Source organism: Molossus molossus, unplaced genomic scaffold (genome assembly GCF_014108415.1).
Source record: "Molossus molossus isolate mMolMol1 unplaced genomic scaffold, mMolMol1.p scaffold_m16_p_1, whole genome shotgun sequence".
Taxonomy (NCBI): Eukaryota; Metazoa; Chordata; class Mammalia; order Chiroptera; family Molossidae; genus Molossus; species Molossus molossus.
The window spans coordinates 65481239-65499528 of NW_023425344.1; the positions used below are offsets into that span (position 1 = coordinate 65481239).

Consider the following 18290-nt stretch of genomic DNA (forward strand, 5'->3'; position numbering starts at 1 on the left):
ACCCAATTTGGCTTCGACATCTCTACCTTCTGAGAGGCATAGATGGGTATATTTTAAGAAAGGTTTTGAATGGCTCTTACTACTGAGGAGTGTCATGGTGATTTTGAAGACCCAGCAGTTGTAACCTCCAAAATATTTTTATTCCCTCCCAGTCAATACCTTTAGTTTCCCATGGACTCTGGAAATAGCTTTCTAAATTGATCTGGCAGCTACACTTTGTCTTCCGTTTCCCTGCCATACATTCTTCTCTGCCTTCTGTCATTTAATAACTTTCCATTATCTGAGCAGGGTACAAATTTAACTCTTTTCAGACTGTGGCATACGAGCCCCTCCAGGATGATCTCTCCTGAGTCTCATGCCTGAGCACTTCCTGTCTTACACCTCACTCCGCGTGCACACGCTCGTGTCCCTCTGTCCCCACCTCCTTCCTCCTGTGCTCCCTCCCTGCGTACAGGCAGTAAATATTTCTGTGCTTTTCTTCATGCAGCTTTCTGCCTCCTGACCACCCAGGCTCCGTCAGTGCCTGGTTCAGGAAGTTCTCTCAGCTTTAGGATGCCGGCTTATGTTTGCCACCGGAATTATTTCTGTTGAAGAACTTGCTTCTCCTCCTGTAGGACACCAGTTTTTTTTGGCCTAGTCTAATTCATAACTGAATCCTGAGCATCTGCATAGAATAGATACTCATAATTGTGTGTTCATGCGAACTGAGTATTGCATTGTGGCTATTAATATTAAATATTTAGTATATTCGGTGGTGCTATTTCAGATATGGAATACAACAATATTCTCTGACAAATTATGGTGAGAAGAAATCTACCTCCTTCCCCTCTGTTTTGTCCGATGCTAAGAGAAAAATCACATACTTGTCGGTCATAGCCTGACCAATAAATACAACCCTTTCCCTTTAGAACTCTGTACTGTTTGAAGGCTTTAGAACAGGCGGTGAGGTCGTGACAACAGGTGCTGGAGAGTGCTGCAGCCAGCTCAGATGCGCGTGGTGGCCCAGATCTGTGGTTACTGCCCTGAGCAAGACCCGCATCGAGGAGAGGAAATTGGAGGCGATTCGTTCTTCTTGCCATTCTTACTCTGCACAAATTTTACATTTATAAAGTATGGTTCATTGAGCGTTTCTCCATATACTCTTCCTCATTTATATATATTCATACTTGCATAAGTTATGTTCCTGGTTGAAATTTTTATTGATCAGATCCTGCTCTCAAGGAATTAGGATACTTTCTATTCATGTATCTTGCAGCAGGGTACACCATAGAATCAGTGGACTCTACAAGGTACAATGTCTGATCTCCAGACATTAATTCCTTGAAAAGAAAGCATAAGGAAAAACACATCATACATGAATACATAATGTTATTATTTTTATTTCTCTGCTTTATTTGAAAATTAACATATTTTATTTGTTAGGGTCCATGACCTTAAAAATTCAGGGTTTTAAAGTTTCATAGTTTTGAAGTACAAAACCAGTCATTTTGTGCATTTCTCTCTGAAACTTATATGTGTAATCTGAGTCATATTAAAAGTAAATAAATGCCAAGCAAAATGTGGTTATTTAATTCTCAGTGTTGCAATCGGCTGAGTTTTACTTTCTGCGCATTACTTGTCTGAGCTTGAATATGTCTCACTTGTAAATAGTGTTTTTAGATTGCAGTTTGTGCTGCCTTAGATTCCTCTTCATGTGAAGATGGTAGATTTGAATATTTTATCTGAAATAGTCTTATGTAAGCTCAGAATATCATGCAAATCTTTATAATCTCCTAAACATTAAAAGTATATTGGTCACGATTGCATGTCATAACTTTGTATGTTTAAAGTATGTTAAGTGGTGGTGAAAATTGTGACTCTTAGTCATCAAGAACCCAGGGCCAAACGTTCTAGTCTATAGAAAAGCTACTTTTTTATTGTTAGTATTTAAATGAATTTTGTTTGGAGAATCAGATTACAGTTAAAGGACTATAAAATGTTTGTCATTTGACAAAATATAGTATACTCTTAGTTATAGAAGATACTAATAGAAATTAAGATTTCGTTAAATGTTAAAGTATGTATGATTACAAAATCTCTAGACTTCTATCCAGATGTTAATTCTTTAAGCCATTCTTCCATGGTCCCTGTTCTTCTCACCACTATTCCACAAAATGTATTTTGGAGAAAATATGTTCCCAAATGTTTTATGTGTTTATATACATATACTCGCACACACCCAATTTGGTTCTCTGATTTGGTGATATGTGTTCAGGCTGATTTTACTCTCCCATTTAATAATATTTCTACACTAAGATTCTTTCCTACCACTCTGTGTTCCACATCTGCAAACTCAATGTTCATGAAAGTCAGAGAAGGAAATTCTCTAGTGAAATGAGGAATAATTATGACCCTAAATGGACCCTAATACATTGATTTGTACAAGGTACTCTTCATTGAAATATTGCTAGCTGAGATAAGAAATTTGCAAACCAAAAATTAGATATTACGTTTAATTTTATCCCACAAAAGACAAATAAATTTAGTTCTGCAATTGTAATGGTGAAAGCTTAAATTTAAAGTGTGTATTTGAGTATTCTTAAAAGGTCCACTGTACATGATTCAAGAAAGTTGGCCCTCAAAAAACTTTATAATGGTATATAAATACTTAAGAGCATTTGTTTAAAAAATGGTCTGACATTCTCTGATTAAAATAACAATCACTAGGTTTTGTTGATGCTGGAGAGGCTATGTGAGGACTTGTTCCGTTTTCTTGTCTGTCCAGAAGTTTTTGTTTGGGGTTTTTTAATCACTCAGTTAATACCACAATCCTGGGATCTGGACCAAATCTAAGGTGCTAACATTATGCATTTAAATAGAAAAAATAGTTGTAGTATCTGGATCTTTCAAAAAGAAAAGTTGTTAATGTTAGGACAGCTCGGAAAATTGGGGATTACCCTTCTGCAGACCAGAACAGAGGAGGAAAACTGCTCTCTTTCCAGTTAATATCTACTGGCTGCCTTTATGTAGATCATCTCAAAAGGCCAATAATTGTTCTTGCCCAAATGATCTACAAGCATTTGGAAAATGTGCCACTCTGTATACACCAATAATGCAATATACTCATGGTAAAAGATGTGTAATTTTATAATAATTTCTGAAATGGTTAAATTTACTATTTAATTCAGAAATAGAAAGGCTGTACTTACAAGGGCTAACCTTTCTTGTAAGCATAAGTAAGTAGTAAATTTTGGCTGAGAACTTTAATCTGATTATAACCTTGTTATGAGCATGGCTTGAATAGTAACTATTGCCTGGGAACTTTAATCTGGTTATATCTGCCATGCCATTACATGAAAGGAACGTGGATAACAACATTTTAATAGATATAGTTCAGAATACAGAACCTCACAAAAAAGATTTCTACTACTTTAATTAACATAGGTACCCATTCCTATTCCAAACTTGGGGGGAGAAAAAGTCTTTTTACCCCTAATAGTCCTGCCAAACTAGTCATCCAGTTTATGTTTCTGGAGTGCTAGTTCCTTATTTCTAGAAAGCAGTAAAGCATCATAAGGCAGGTCCCTTTCTGCCCCTGGTGTGGTACTGAGAACATTTACAAACCCGAGTAGCTCATCAAGGAAAGATGATTTATCACTATATTTTAAAAAGGGGATAGTTGAAGTTACCTTAATTTGTCTTACAGAGGGAACCAAAGAATTTTAAAAGTTTACTAGTATTGTCAGAGTAAACTAAAAAAAAAGAAACAAAACAGAGGTTAACAGGAGAGAGGGAATATGGACACATAAAATAGTATAAGAACAACTATGAAGCACCACCAAAGACTGGAAATTAAAATTTACTTACTACCATTTTACAGCCACTTTGCAGAAATAGTCATGAAACAGTAAATTCATTTAATATGGCATGTGAAATTATTATTGCATGGTGTAACATCCAAATGACTGACGTTTTCTGCTTCAGTCATACAATAGACTAGTTGTGACTTCCTGTTTTTCTTTGTAAGGTAAACTACATCACCTACACAACTGAGTCCTCTCCTTGGCCTTGTTGCTTTTACTGCTCTGTATGTTGCAATGTTGGGTTTGTAACTTGGTCAAGTTACCTTGGGAAAATTCCTCAAAAATTTTAGCATGGGCCCTGGCCGGTTTGGCTCAGCGGTTAGAGCATCAGCCTGCGGTCCCGAGAGACAGGGATTCGGTTCCCGCTAAGGGCATGTACCTCGGTTGCAGTTTGTCCCCGGCCCTGGTTGGTCGTGCGGGTGGCAGCCACTCGATGTGTCCCTTTCACATCGATGTTTCTCTCTCTCTCTCCCTCCTACTCTATCTTAACAAAAGGTGTCCTCGGGTGAGGATAAAAAAAAAAAAAAATTTAGCATGGGAGTTCTATAAAAATAAAAAATTCTTTGGTGCCCCTTGAAAAAAAATAACCATTCTTCTTAAGTAATCTTTTAACTATGTTCATTAAAATTAAATAGTATTAGATAAAATTATTGTTTGATATATTCTGCAATCCTTTTAAACCACATTCATTTTAACCAGAGGATTTTTAAAAATTATGTATTTTTTCATAAGATTTTCCTGTGGTACAATGGAATCGTTTTTGAAAAAAACATTGGTAAACACTTGGATTTTCAATTCCAAAACTCTTGGCATTTATTATAGTATTATCTGATATTCATGTTCATTATATACAAAGCTGGACAAAGAAGGAATCTGCTATATTTTCCTATTTCTCCAGGTAATGTCATAGAAGAATTCACAGCCTCCTCTCCATCATGTCCATGGCCAGTCATTTATCCTTCTTTATTTTAAAGCTTTGCCTCAGCACGATCTCCCAATTCTTCCAGCCATTATTTCAATCCTGGTTCTCCCAGCCTGATTCTTATATTGCCATTTAACTATTTTCTTTCTCTTTCTTTCTTTCTTTCTTTCTTTCTTTCTTTCTTTCTTTCTTTCTTTCTTTCTTTCTTTCTTTCTTTCTTTCTTCCTTCCTTCCTTCCTTCCTTCCTTCCTTCCTTCCTTCCTTCCTTCCTTCCTTCCTTCCTTTCCTTCTTTCCTCCTTTCCTCCTTTCTTCCTTCCTCCCTCCTTCCCTCCCTCCCTTCCTCCCTTCCTTCCTTCCTTCCTTCCTTCCTTCCTTCCTTCCTTCCTTCCTTCCTTCCTCCCTTCCTCTCTCCCTTCCTTCCTTCCTCTCTTCCTCCCTCCCTCCCTCTCTCCCTTCCATTCATTCATTCATCCATTCATTCATTCATTCATTCATCTCTCTTTCTTTTAACATTCTGTACTGAACAACTTGTAGCACAAGGAACAGTTCATTTTGTGAGATCCCTGTTCTCGAGTTGGCAAACTAGTGAAATAGACTCCCTCACATACCTTGCTTATCTGCTGCCGTACATTCCAAGTCACCCCTCAGATCTAGATATTTCCCATGGTCTACCTTCTCTAGTGCCAAGAAAAAGCCACAAAACCATTCTGATTGGTTCCAATACAATACCTGCTTTCTGGCCTAATCTAAACTCTCATGGCTACATAAAAGCTTTCATGTGGTTTTTGCTGACTTACCACATTCCTCACGGCAGGATTTCTTTACTCTTTTCAAGCTCCCAGCTAAATAGGCTCCCAGGAAGTGAGTCACTTTTTTTTTTTTACCAGGAGCAAGTCAACTTTCTGATAAGAGTATCTTGGAATTCCCTCTGTATTTTCACATTTTCTTCTCCATCATTTCTTTTTCTTAAGAAGAAAAGGTTCTTTCACCTTGCCAAACTAACCGTTCGATGCGTTTTAGGTTTTTTCCATCTTCTCTGGTTTTCCCCACTGCTCTTTACAACATCAGTCTCCACCAACCTGCCTGAAATCACGCTCAGACATTCCACGCTGCCAAAAAGCCCTCATTACTCATTCAGTCTTTTTTTTCCCCCTTTTTTCAAACACCTAAACTAATTTTAAGAATAGTGTATACTCATTTTCTCAATTCCTTACCATGTGGTCCTTCTTTAACCCTTTCTGATTTGGCCTCTGACTTGTCTCTACAATGGAAATAGTCCTCTCAAAGGTCACCAGTCACCTTTGCCTAACATTTATATTCATTCAGAAAATATTTATTTTTATGCTTGCTAGTAGACACTTGGTAGATACTAGAGATACATCTATGAAACCACAATCCTTTTTGTGAGAGAGTTCATCACTTAGGTAGAGGAAACAAACACGTGGAGAAGTATTGGGCGGTGGAAGAGCTGGAACTCGCTGCAGCTAGCAAAGCTTTATGAAGGTGAGGGAAGCATTGCCCAACTCAGCCTGTAGGTGGTCATGAAAGCGTTGGTGTTGAAGTTAAGGCTTCTCTTACAGGAAAAAAGAAAAAGTATCCAGGTTTGTTTTTTTTTAAAAAAAGAGGGGGGTGAATGGACAACATTCCTAGCAGAGAGTGTTTCAGGAAGGAGCGTAAAGTGTACATGCTTTTGGTTAATAAATTTGCAAATTTGGAACGTGAGTGCAGAATTTGTCTGAGGAAGTGGATGGCGATGAGGCCATTGGAACAAGGGCTTTACCTGCATTGAATTTTTAAAGTTCTAGTTAAATGTTTGTGTATATGGGGGGAGTAGGAAGAAAGAGGTCTATATTTTTAGCCTGTTTCTAGTAAGTGAATCTGTGACTTGACAGTATCAAGAGCCACTGTTCTAAATGTAGTCGAAGATTGAGCTAGAAAAGGCTTTTGAAGGTCAATTGTATCTTAAAATCTCTAGTTCAAAGAAGTTTAAGAAATATAGCAATATGCTCAGATTTTGTTTCTGAAAAGTTTATGCTCTATAATGTGAGTTACAATATGAGCACGACTGCAGAAACGGGAATCTGGGACACGCAGTAGTCGGGCGTGAGGTGAAGGTGACTTGGTGGCAGCTTGGTGAGTATGGAGAAGGGGGCAGGTCAGAAACATTCTGAAGGTAGAATTTAGATTTTAGTGGGTTCCTGCCCACACACTGCACAGCCCTACACAGCCTCCCCCACTCCTAATGCTCGCTCATCCCATTCTGGTGGAACGAAACATCCTATCTTGAATTAAATCTTTTGTACATTTAAGAGTATTTAAGCTTGGGGACTGTGTCTTTGGATTTTCTATCCCTTATTGCGCTTAACACAGAGAATTATACATAGTAAGCATTCAAAAGTCGTTGTCAGTGAGGATTTTTATATAACATCTACTCTGTTCTAAGAGCTTTGAGTATATTAATTCATTTAATGCTCACAACAACCCTGTGAGGCGTACCTATTGTTATACCCTTTTTTCAGCTGAAGAAATGAGTCACAGGAAGGTTGAATTACCTGCCTAAAGTCACGCTCGTAGCAATTGGTGGGACTGAGATTCAAACCCATGCAATCTGGCGTTAGAGTCTAGGCTCTCCACCAGTGTGCCAAACTGCCTCAAAATTGGAATCACATTGTTTGACTACCGTCCAGCAATCTGTAAATTTAAAGCATTGTATGAAATGTTTTAGTCTCACAAGAATAAATGTAATATTTTACTTGGTTTGTGTGGAACAGCTAATTAGTTTACTTTCTAATGTTTTTTTTTATTTTAATCCTTTTAGAACCAATTCGAAGATATAAAACTTACCACAGTGATATCTTTAGCACCTCCAGTGAAAGTCCATCTATTATTTCCTCTGAATCAGATTTCAGACAAGGTGAGAGGCATCTCAAAAAGTAAAATGTTTTTAAGAAACCATGATTGTTCTTCTTTTTCAGTAGTGTTGAGTGAGGTGGCAAAAGAATAATTCTTTATAAAATTTAGAATCTGATTTGAATCTGATTTAGTGTCTCCTAAATGCTTGAGTTTTAAATAAGATTACTTCGTGTTCTTATCGTCTGTGCTATTACCCCTTTTTCATTTACAATTAGTGAGAAAAAGTGAAGCTTCAAAGAGGTTTGAATCTAACAGTGGTCTCCCAGGAGTGGATGAAACTCCACGTCAGGGCCAGTCACACAGATCAAGGTATGTGACCTGAAAACGTAATAATACATGTTTCCAGTGACAGGTTTTGTTTTTATTAGAATCAATAGAATTTCTTAAAATTATCCTCTTCTCCATTTTTCTTTTTCTTCCCCTCCTCTTTAAGTTCTCACAAATGTATTCAGTTATGAGAAAGACATAGTGGTAGTTGAAGTTTGAGTTATTGACATCTTTTCAAGTTAGAATCAACTCATTATAGTTTGTGCTTGATTTTTGAAATTGTCAATAACTTATTAACAGGAAATTCTGAAGGCATGGCATTAAGCATGTGAAAAGATAGAGAATAATACCTCTTTTGAAAGGTTAAACAGGTTCAACAAGCTGGATTTCATTAAGTATTTGTTGAACTAATAATGAGTAGGTTACTACTAAGTAACCTGTTATGTAAAAAGTTAATTATTCACTACATTTTTCCTGGTTTAGAAGAGGTTATCTTGTATTTTTTTAAAGCCTAATTTAGGCTAAGAGTTCATTTTCATACTGAAATACTCCGCTTTCTTAAAAGGTATTAGGTATTTTTCTTGTTCCAGACTTAGGATGATGGTATTATAGCTGTGTATTGATTTACTTTGTTTAACCTGAAAAATATCAAGGCAGTAGTGAAGATACTGGTGTGTATTCTTTTCCTGTGCACAGGTCCCTTACATGAACAAAAGCATTTTGTTTATGTTAAGCATTAATTTGAAATTTCTAATACGATATTAGAGAACCAGAGGTTGCTTCAGAATTTATACCTAAACTATGGGAATCCTTTTAAATTCATTATCTCAGTTTGTTTCATTCAAGTGGCACCATATACAAAAGAATCATTTGGAAATTAACAAAAACCTGCCCCTTAACTAATTAATTCTGGCAGACAGTGTTTCACACCCGTAAACTATTAATAGACCAGGTAACCCTAGCCATGTGATTAAAGGTTTGGACTCCAAGTAATTAAATACATTACACTAAAATTATCCTTAATGTTTCAGTTTTTTTCTAATTTATGTAATTTTCTCTTCTCTCTTATACCTTTTGAAATAGTCCGTGATGTTTTATTTTACTTGAGGAAAGTTCTAATAAGTAGTCATTTACCCAAAGTGATGTTATGCTTGCATGATAACTTTTTATATTACTATCCATTGTGGTAATAGTACTTGTGATGAGCCTGTTTGGGTAATTTTGAGCAAAGAGGAAAGCAACGAAGACAGATCTGTGCTTGACATGACAGTTTTCTTAAAGAAGCACAAGTGTTTGGGTATGACCACCAGGAAGAAGCACATACTGAACTGCACTGAGCTCTGTGTTGAATTGAAGAAGTCACTCTTCTCTATATATGTAATTTGGAGAAAACTTATTAATAGTTAATATAATGCTCTTTTAGCTTGATCAAAAGTAGGAGTAGAAAAGACAACTGAAAGAATTATTGGGATGGTGTGTTTAAAATTGATTGATTTTGTAGTCAGTTTGTTAGTCATATAAAGCATATTCCTCTAAATAAAATTAAATCATTTTGTGTGTCTTATTTCAATTTTCTTGATAAGGTACCTCAAAAGTATCAAGATTATGAGAGTATCTTAGTTTTGTCCAAGTTTTATATAAAATACATTACTTTAAGGCCAGCTTAGCTCATCAAATCATGTTTTAGTAATAAAATATCTTTTATTTCACACTTTAAGAGGGAAAATACCGTATGTGTTCCTAGTATATGCATTAGATAAAAGATATAAGTGAAAGAAAAATATTTCAAGAATTAGATTGTTAGGTCTGTGTATATGTTATATTTAACGTAAGATGCTAAACTCTATTTCTTTTAGAATGGGACTATTCATCTGCTTGTTTTTTTGCCCACAGAAAAACATATTAACTGAAATACTGTTCAAATTCCTTATTCAGGTGCAGAATTTCCTGAATGTGTACAGAGTTTCTGATAAAGTCCTTAACACACTGGTACACAATCAGGAGATCTTATTTTGATCTTGAGGCCACATATTTGTGAGATCTATAAATAGTGCTGTATTTAAACATGTTGCATGGTTCTTTATAAAAATTTCCATTCCCTTTAGCTAGAATGTAGTGGAAAAACAGATCCAGACAGTGCTATTGATTTGTAAAACAGGGGGGTGGGGGTAGATTAACAGGAAATTATGAGTCAGATGCCACAGAATGAGTAATTTTTGGATTCTGAGCTATCAAAAGTGTCTTTCAGTGATCAAAAAGCATATTCAATGCCGTTTGCCAACGAGCATCCCTAAGTTTTCTTCTGTGTTAACTTTGAAGTGTAGTTTATACATAGTACAATTCCCACTACTTCCGTGCCTGTCTGCTTGACAAGGTAACTTTTTTTCCCCCGACTCGAAACAACCTATTTATTCATTCCTAAATGATTCAGATTTTATGAGTTTTTTGTTTGTTTGTTTGGTCTTTTTGTTTTGTTTTGTTTGTCACTCAAACTTTTCAGTCTCTTATAGTAACTTCTACCGAATGTTGTGTTGGGACAGATAAAATGATAATCAATCGTTGGCTTCCTGTTTGTGGCTCTGGTATAAAATAAATTGAATAAGAAGGCTAATACATTTAATGAAAAATAACGGGTGTGAATTAAAATATATACATTCACATTTTTTTTTTCCTTGACTCCCATTAAGTGAGATTCATGAGCCATAAAATTATATTCAGTCATTTGCTCAACAAATGATTGTTGAGCATCTACCATGTACTGGGAACAAGACAAAAAAAAAAAAAAAAGTCCATCAGGGGTTGTTCTGGAGCTGAAAGATTGCCAATAAACTACTGAAAAAGAAGTGAATGATGCACCATTAGAGGTGATGCTGCTTTGAAGAAAAATAAAGCGGGCTAAAGGGACAGAGAGTGCAGAGGTATGATGTCCAAGGTCTGTGTTACATAGGCAGGGTGATCAGAGGAGGTGTCTCCCAAGAGGTGATATTGTAACAGAAAACTATTTGAAGCCAGAGTGTGAACCACGCAGATACCAGGAGCAAGAGGGTTCCAGACAAAAGGAACAGAAAGAGCAGAGGCCATGGTGTGTGGGAGATGCGTTGCATGTTGGAGGAACAGCAAGCAGGGTAGTGTGGCTGCAGTGGAGTGAGGGAAAGGCGGAGTGGATGGTACCAGGGCCCAAATCAAGTCAGACATCAGAAGCTGAGGTGAGCACTTGAATGTTATTTAAAGTACGGTGGGAAGCCACTGGCAGTTGAAAGCATAGACAGCCAGGATCTAATCTACATTTTAATAGGATTACGTAGATCTGCTCTGTGGAAACCAGATTTAGAGGAGTAAGAGACCAGTTAGGCAATTTCAGCACGCCGCGTGAGATGGATGCAGCACAGTTGTTAGTGATAGAGAAGCATCAGACAGAGATATCTTTAAGGTTGTGCCTTCAGGATTTGCTGCTCTACTGGATGTGAGATTTGCAAGAAAGAGGAATCAAAAATGACTCTCATATGTTTGCTAAGCAACTGGAAATGATTGAGAGAAGGGTTAGATTTGGGGGAAAGTATCTAGAATTCAGTTTTAGCCCTGCCTGGCTGGTGTGGTTTAGTGGTTACAGCATCAGCCCAAGAACCAAAGGGTTGTGAGTTTGATTCCTGGTCAAGGGCATGTACCTGGGTTGCAGGTACATTCCCCAGCCTCAGTCGGGGCATGTGCAGGAGCAACCAATCTTTGCGCGCGCGCGAGTGTGTGTGTGTGTGTGTGTGTGTGTGTGTGTGTCTTCCTCCCTCCCTCCTTCCCACTTTCTAAAAATCAATGGAAAAAATATCCTCAGGGGAGGATTAACAAAAATAAAAAAACTAGAAAAGAATTGGTTTTAGACATATCAGGTTAAAGATGCATATTTACATCCGAGTCAAACACTCACCTAGGCAGGTGGATAGAATTAGAATTCAGGGAAGAGGCTGGAGTTATAGGAACATATAAAGTCATTAAGGTCATGTGACGAGATGAGATATAGGTATGGCATACATAAGGAGACTAGACAAATCTGGAGGTCTGAGCACTGTTGTAGGCTAACATTAAGAGATTGGAAATGAAGGAGGACCCAGGATAAGACACGAAGAATGAGGAGCCAGTGAAGCAGAAGGAAAATAAAAAGATCGTGGTTTCCAGAATTATTTGAAGAAGACTATTAAGAGAAGTAAGCTAGAAAAAATAAGGACATCGTATAGAGGTGGTAGGTATTGGAGAATAAAAATAGGAGATTTTAGAGGTGGTGTGGTTCCTGTTAATAGCCAGTATGACGGTAGGAGTAGGTTGTTGGCTGCAGTGGAGGAGGCCAGAGAGTTGGAGGACTCTTCAGTCTGTGTGTACAACACGGCCATAAATGATGACTAGAGGAGAAGAAAAAGACTGAGTTGGGCATTGATTTTTGTTTGTTTTTAAATTTTTATTTTACTCCATTGATTTTTTAGAAAGAGGAAGGAAGAGAGAAACATCGATAGGTTGCTTCCTGAATGCACCCCACCTGGGAATCCAACCCAGAACCTGGGTATGTGCTGTTCGGGAATTGAACCTGCCACCATTTGGTGTACAGGATGACACTCCAACCTAGCCACCCAGCTAGGACTTGAGTCAGGCATTTAAATCATTAATAAATAAGGGGGGGGGGGGGTAGACCAATAGAACAAGAAATGTCTAGAGCAAAGCCAAGCAATGGATGGTGTGATTTCATAGCCTGTGCCTTAGGAAAGCTGGGGGCTGGTGGAGGAGGGTCAACAATCACCTGGAAGCTGAAATTAGTATTAAGAGGAATCTCAATCCCATCTCTAGACCCAGTTTTTTATAATTATAAGAATAAAATAGCCCTAATCTGAGAAAACTGCAGGGAAAGCCGTTTCCTTAGGATGCTGAATGTTCAGAGAAGAGGTGGAGGAAATAGATCTACCCACTGGAAGTGGGACTGCATATTATTTCAATACATTAAAAGTAGAGTGAAAATGTTACTGCAAGTGTTCTTTTGAGATGACAAAAATAGAATTTGTTTAAATTTTGATTCCTTATTTAACATGTTTTTTTCCTAGTTTTTAGTTTTTAATGAACTTGTAAACAAAAAAGCTCCCATTTCAAAATAAAATCCTAGATCATGTAGTTGTTTACAGTGATTACATTTATCTAAGCAACATACATACATGTTAAATTTCTGTGACAAATGCGCTTTTTCTTCTTAATACCAAGAACATTATAGAGTTAATGTAGAGTCCTAAGGATAATCTAGTACTTACTAAGATCTTCTTAAGTCTTCACTTATTTCTTGATTAGACTTAAAATAATTTTCTTCCCAACCCGTACTTTTCTCCTCTTTTCTGTATAGCAGACAATATGAAACACCCCTTGAAGGCAACTTAATTAATCAAGAGGTTATGCTAAAACGGCAAGAAGAAGAAATGATGCAACTCCAAGCTAGAATGGCCCTTAGACAGTCTCGGTTGAGTCTGTATCCAGGAGACACAATCAAAGCTTCCATGCTTGACATCACCAGGGATCCTTTAAGAGAAATGGCCCTAGAAACAGCCATGACCCAAAGAAAACTGAGGGTAAGTTTGATCCTCAGATTACTGCATCTGAACTTCGTCTCACAGGGAAATGTTATGCAAAGAACTTTTAAATATCCTCTAGGTATCCTAAAGTTGCCTGTAGATGAAATTGAAGTTTCATGTTAGTTTTTATAGGTGTTAAAATCTTGTTGGTTGATATTAAAATAAATATTTAGCTGTTTTTATTATTTCAGCTTTAAAATAACATTGAATGTGTTTAGAGTATCTTAACTCTATATTTTAAAATACATGTGTGATCCTTAAAGTCAAATGGATTTATTCAGCATTGCAGGGATCATTTTTTAATAAGAAATGTATTATCCCCAAAACCAAGAAGATCAGAGATAGACGTTCAAGGTTGATTCAGAAGCTCAAGAATGTTATCAAGAACATTCTGTCTGTCTGCTCTGTCCTCAGAGTTATGGCAGTAGTTCACTTTATAGTCATGTTAGCTCCAAGCATATATCCTCATATTACAATATCCAGACACAATGAAGAATAAATGTGCATCTTATATCTGTGGGTAACTTTTAAATGTGTTTAGTTTATTTTCATTTCAGTATGTCATATATTTTTATAAACATACGCTCAAAATGATCAGACTTACTTCATGTCAAATATCTTGAACATTTTACAATTTCTGTAATATTATTAAGGGGCATAAAAGTACTCCATTGTGTGAATTTACCATGTACCTTAGTCTTGTTAATAAGTTTCCAATTATTGGATATTTAATTTTTTTCTAATTTGTTGTTGTTGCTGCTATTGTAAGCATTGCTCTGATGAACATCCCTATAGCTAAATCTTTGCAGGTACCTTCCTTCAAGTCAAAGACAAGCACCTTTTAAGATATTTGACACATATTATCAAATTGCTCTTTAAAAAGTTTGTACTATTTATGCTTTTATGATCATGCCTGGTTCACTGTATTCTTACCTACTCTGGATATTATTATTCTGTTTTTCATTGTCATCAATTTGATAGGTAAGGCAGTGTCTCATTTGTATTGGTTCTTTACAAATAATTCTTCAAAAGCAAAATAAATGCTAGTAAACATGATAAAATCTAGAGTGATTATTTTCTTTTTTGTTCTGCACTAAATATATTACCCTATTGATTTTTTGTTACTTATTTCAAGGAATTATCTGAAAAGCTTATTTTTATGCCCTGAAGCTGATAGAATTCAAATTTCCCTCATATTTCTAAACAGAGAAAAAGTATTGGGTGGTGAAAATTGCATTGAAACGACAAATTAGAATACTTGGATTTTATTGCTAATAATGCTATTTTATGACTTCACGTAAACTTTTAAACCTCTTTGTGCCTCGATGCGCTAACTTTTAAAATTGGAATTGGGCCCTGGCCAGTTTGGCTCAGCAGTTAGGGTGTCGGCCTGCGGTCCAGAGAGACCCGGGTTCGGTTCCTGCTAAGGGCATGTGCCTCGGTTGCAGTTTGTCCCCGACCCTGGTTGGGTCGTGCGGGTGGCAGCCACTCGATGTGTCTCTTTCACATCGATGTTTCTTCCTCTCTCTCCCTCCTGCTCTATCTGAACAAAAAATAAAAATATATCCTCCGGTGAGGATAAAAAAAATAATAATAATAAAAAATAAAATTGGAATTGGGTTGTCCAGTTTTAAAGTTAATAAATTCTAATAAAACATAACTGCATTTGTTTTAAGCTGAAAGGAAGATGCTCAGTAAGGCCATCAATTTATTATTATTAATAGTGCCTTTATTAAAATTAGGCAATAGGCAGGATATCATTCTAAATAGCATAGGCTTCTAATAATTAAAGGCATACATAAAGCATAAACGGCACACATACATACACATCTTTTTCCTAAATTATAGAATTAATGTAGAACTTTGGCTCATTAGAAATTCATATAGATAGTAATCTGTACCTTTACAATATGCTACTATTATGTGTCATATCACTAAAAACCTGTGCTTTCTTACAGAAAGTCAGTGTCTGGCTATTTAAAAAACACACACTATATCAGAGACATGCTTAAGCAATGACTAGAGAATTTGAACAACTGGTCATTAGAGAGTCACATAGTGGTGTTTTGTTTTGTTTTTAATTATTATTATTGTTCTTTTCTGAAAAGAGCAGAAAGGGTATGCTTTGGCGGTTAAAGAAGGGTACTAGTATTTGGAGGAACAGTTTCATAATTGAAGTAATGTTCTTTCCCCAAACATAAATGTGTAGTTAATTTTTTTCTGTATTACTGTTGGTGCCGGCATAGTTTAACATCATACCCTGTTGCCATAGTTGGTCTACATTGGGTTCCGTGTTTCCCATGGCAGACCATTCTCATTTTTTTCTGCTCTATTTCTATTCTTGTTTAAAATGTGTCCTGTTGGTTGGTTGATTATTAACAAACCCATAATGTTAAACTTTTACTTAAATGGTATCTGTCATGTCACACGTTCCACACTTGGTTAATTGGATAGAATTCCCACACCAAGCAACCAGATGAGCTGTACAGCCAAAGACAAAGAAAAAACACAAAAATAAAACTTCGGTAACCTCCATTAGTCCAAATCCACACACCACCTGCCTTTGGCCTGAAGGTTAGCCCTGCTTTTCTTCTACTGTTCGGCCATTTGGACACAATCGTTGCATCGCTTCTGATCCTGCTCCCACCTGGAGCCCATCTTGTTTGAAGTCCTCTCCTCAGCCAGTTCTTCCCTCTTGGCAGCAACCCCTGGAGGTACAGGAGCTCAAGGGAAAGAGTAGATTGAGAAGCAACGAACGCAGTCTGTGGACTCCACTTTTCTCCCATTCCGGAGTGCCCCAGCTCTTGAGACATTATTTTCTTACTTGAGGCAGCAGGGGGGCGGAGACTGTGATACTTGTACTGTCCATAGCTGTCACTTTTTAGAACAAAAGAATACAGTGTCACGGGGTTCTAGGAACATGATTACATATGGATATGGATATTTTATAATCACAAATGTGTTTTCGAACAATCACAACATTTTATAGATTTCGTTTTTTAATTATGACTTGTTTTAGGCTAAATCTCTAAGACAGTGGGATTCCGTTCAATCCTTTCACACATTAGCAGTATTAAGCCACATCTTGCTTGATAACTCTATATTACTTCAACAATGAAGACTACTGTTGTTCTTTAGAGAGTCTGAGTCATTCTGGAGTTCAAAAATGTAAAACAGTATACAACAAGACTTTACATTTGACATCACTGGTAGAAAACAGAGCTGAGGAAAAATTTCTGTTCACAGCGTAAGGCACCATCCACTCCTGTTCTTGGTAGATTCCACTGTACTTCTTTATTGGAAGTTTCTACATTTGTTCCAGCTTACCTGGATCTAATCAGGTGGCTTGACATGTAGTTTATTCTTATTATTACATTATTTCCTTTCCAGGAGAGAGCTAGAATAAATAGTAAAAACTACTAATTTTACTTATGTGATTTCAGAATTTCTTTGGCCCTGAGTTTGTGAAAATGACGGTAGAACCTTTTATATCTTTGGATTTGCCACGGTCTATCCTTGTAAGTAAAAAACCAGTTTTTGTCACTCTTAGAAAATAATTTTAGTTGTGATTTAAAGAAAAAGTTGAAATTCTTATAAATTTTTGCTGTACTAGATGCCATACTCTTTTTTTTTTTTTTTTTAATTGTAGATGAAGAAAGGGAAGAATGAGGATAACCGAAGAAAAGTAAATGTAATTCTTCTGAGCGGGCAGAGACTGGAACTGACTTGTGATACCAAAACTATATGTAAAGATGTGTTTGATATGGTCGTGGCCCACATCGGCTTAGTGGAACATCATTTGTTTGCTTTAGCTACCCTCAAAGGTACTAAGACATTTTAAATTGAGATTACAATATGAAAACTTGGCAACGACTTGACTTCCTATACTCGTCATGCCCAACCTTGTTTTGCAAAATTGTAGCTACATGGTTATTCAGCATGAAGAAGTAAGAGTTGGGAACTCCCTTCCTTCTCCCAACTGGGCGTGTTGTTTTAGTATGTGTCTTTTTGCATCTTCTGCACTTGACCATGAAAATTTTTTCTTTGGCTTTGGCTATATAAAAATAGATTGTAATTGTTATATTTTGGAGACATTATATATGTCAGTTGCCTATATAGCTACACTAGAAGTTAGTATCCTGATAATATGAATTTGAATATATAGCAGGACCCTATTTCTGAATCTTCACATCAAGTTCTTAAGCCTACTATCCTAAAATATACTACAGAGTTTTTAAAATGTTGTTAGTCGATGACTGAAAATATCATTTCACCTACTTTTTCAGCATTATGTCCGCGGGACTCTGTGACTTTTGCATCTACAGTGGCCTCAGAGCACAGCCTCATCAGAAGCCGTTCCTGTTGGTCAATTGGAATTTCCATTGCAATAAGAAGCCCTTTGGAGTTGGGCCTAATAAATCTCTTTAAATAATTATATTTATAAATTACTCTTTATTTATTTATTTATTTATTTATTTATTTATTTATTTATTTTTTATCCTCACCTGAGGACATTGCTTTCATTTTTTGTTCAGATAGAGTGGGAGGGAGAGAGAGAGAGGCGAGAGAGAGAGAGAGAGAGAGAGAGAGAGAGAGAAAGAGAGAAACATCGACGTGAAAGGGACACATTGAGTGGCTGCCACCCGCACGACCCAACCAGGGCCGGGGACAAACTGCAGCCGAGGTACATGCCCTTAGCGGGAACTGAACCCGGTCTCTCTGGACCACAGGCTGATGCTCTAACCGCTGGG

At 36.8% G+C, this 18290-nt stretch overlaps 1 protein-coding gene across 6 annotated transcripts in view; it reads left to right on the top strand.

The window, feature by feature from the left end:
* The window catches only part of PTPN13 (protein tyrosine phosphatase non-receptor type 13), a 195390-nt gene that overhangs the window by 89779 nt on the left and 87321 nt on the right, over positions 1-18290 (top strand). For all 6 annotated transcript variants that reach the window (XM_036259635.1, XM_036259641.1, XM_036259668.1 and 3 more), the window contains 5 exons: positions 7584-7679; positions 7894-7987; positions 13314-13536; positions 16983-17057; positions 17189-17363. In XM_036259635.1, the coding sequence (XP_036115528.1) occupies positions 7584-7679; positions 7894-7987; positions 13314-13536; positions 16983-17057; positions 17189-17363 (663 nt within the window). The remainder of the gene's footprint in view (positions 1-7583; positions 7680-7893; positions 7988-13313; positions 13537-16982; positions 17058-17188; positions 17364-18290) is intronic.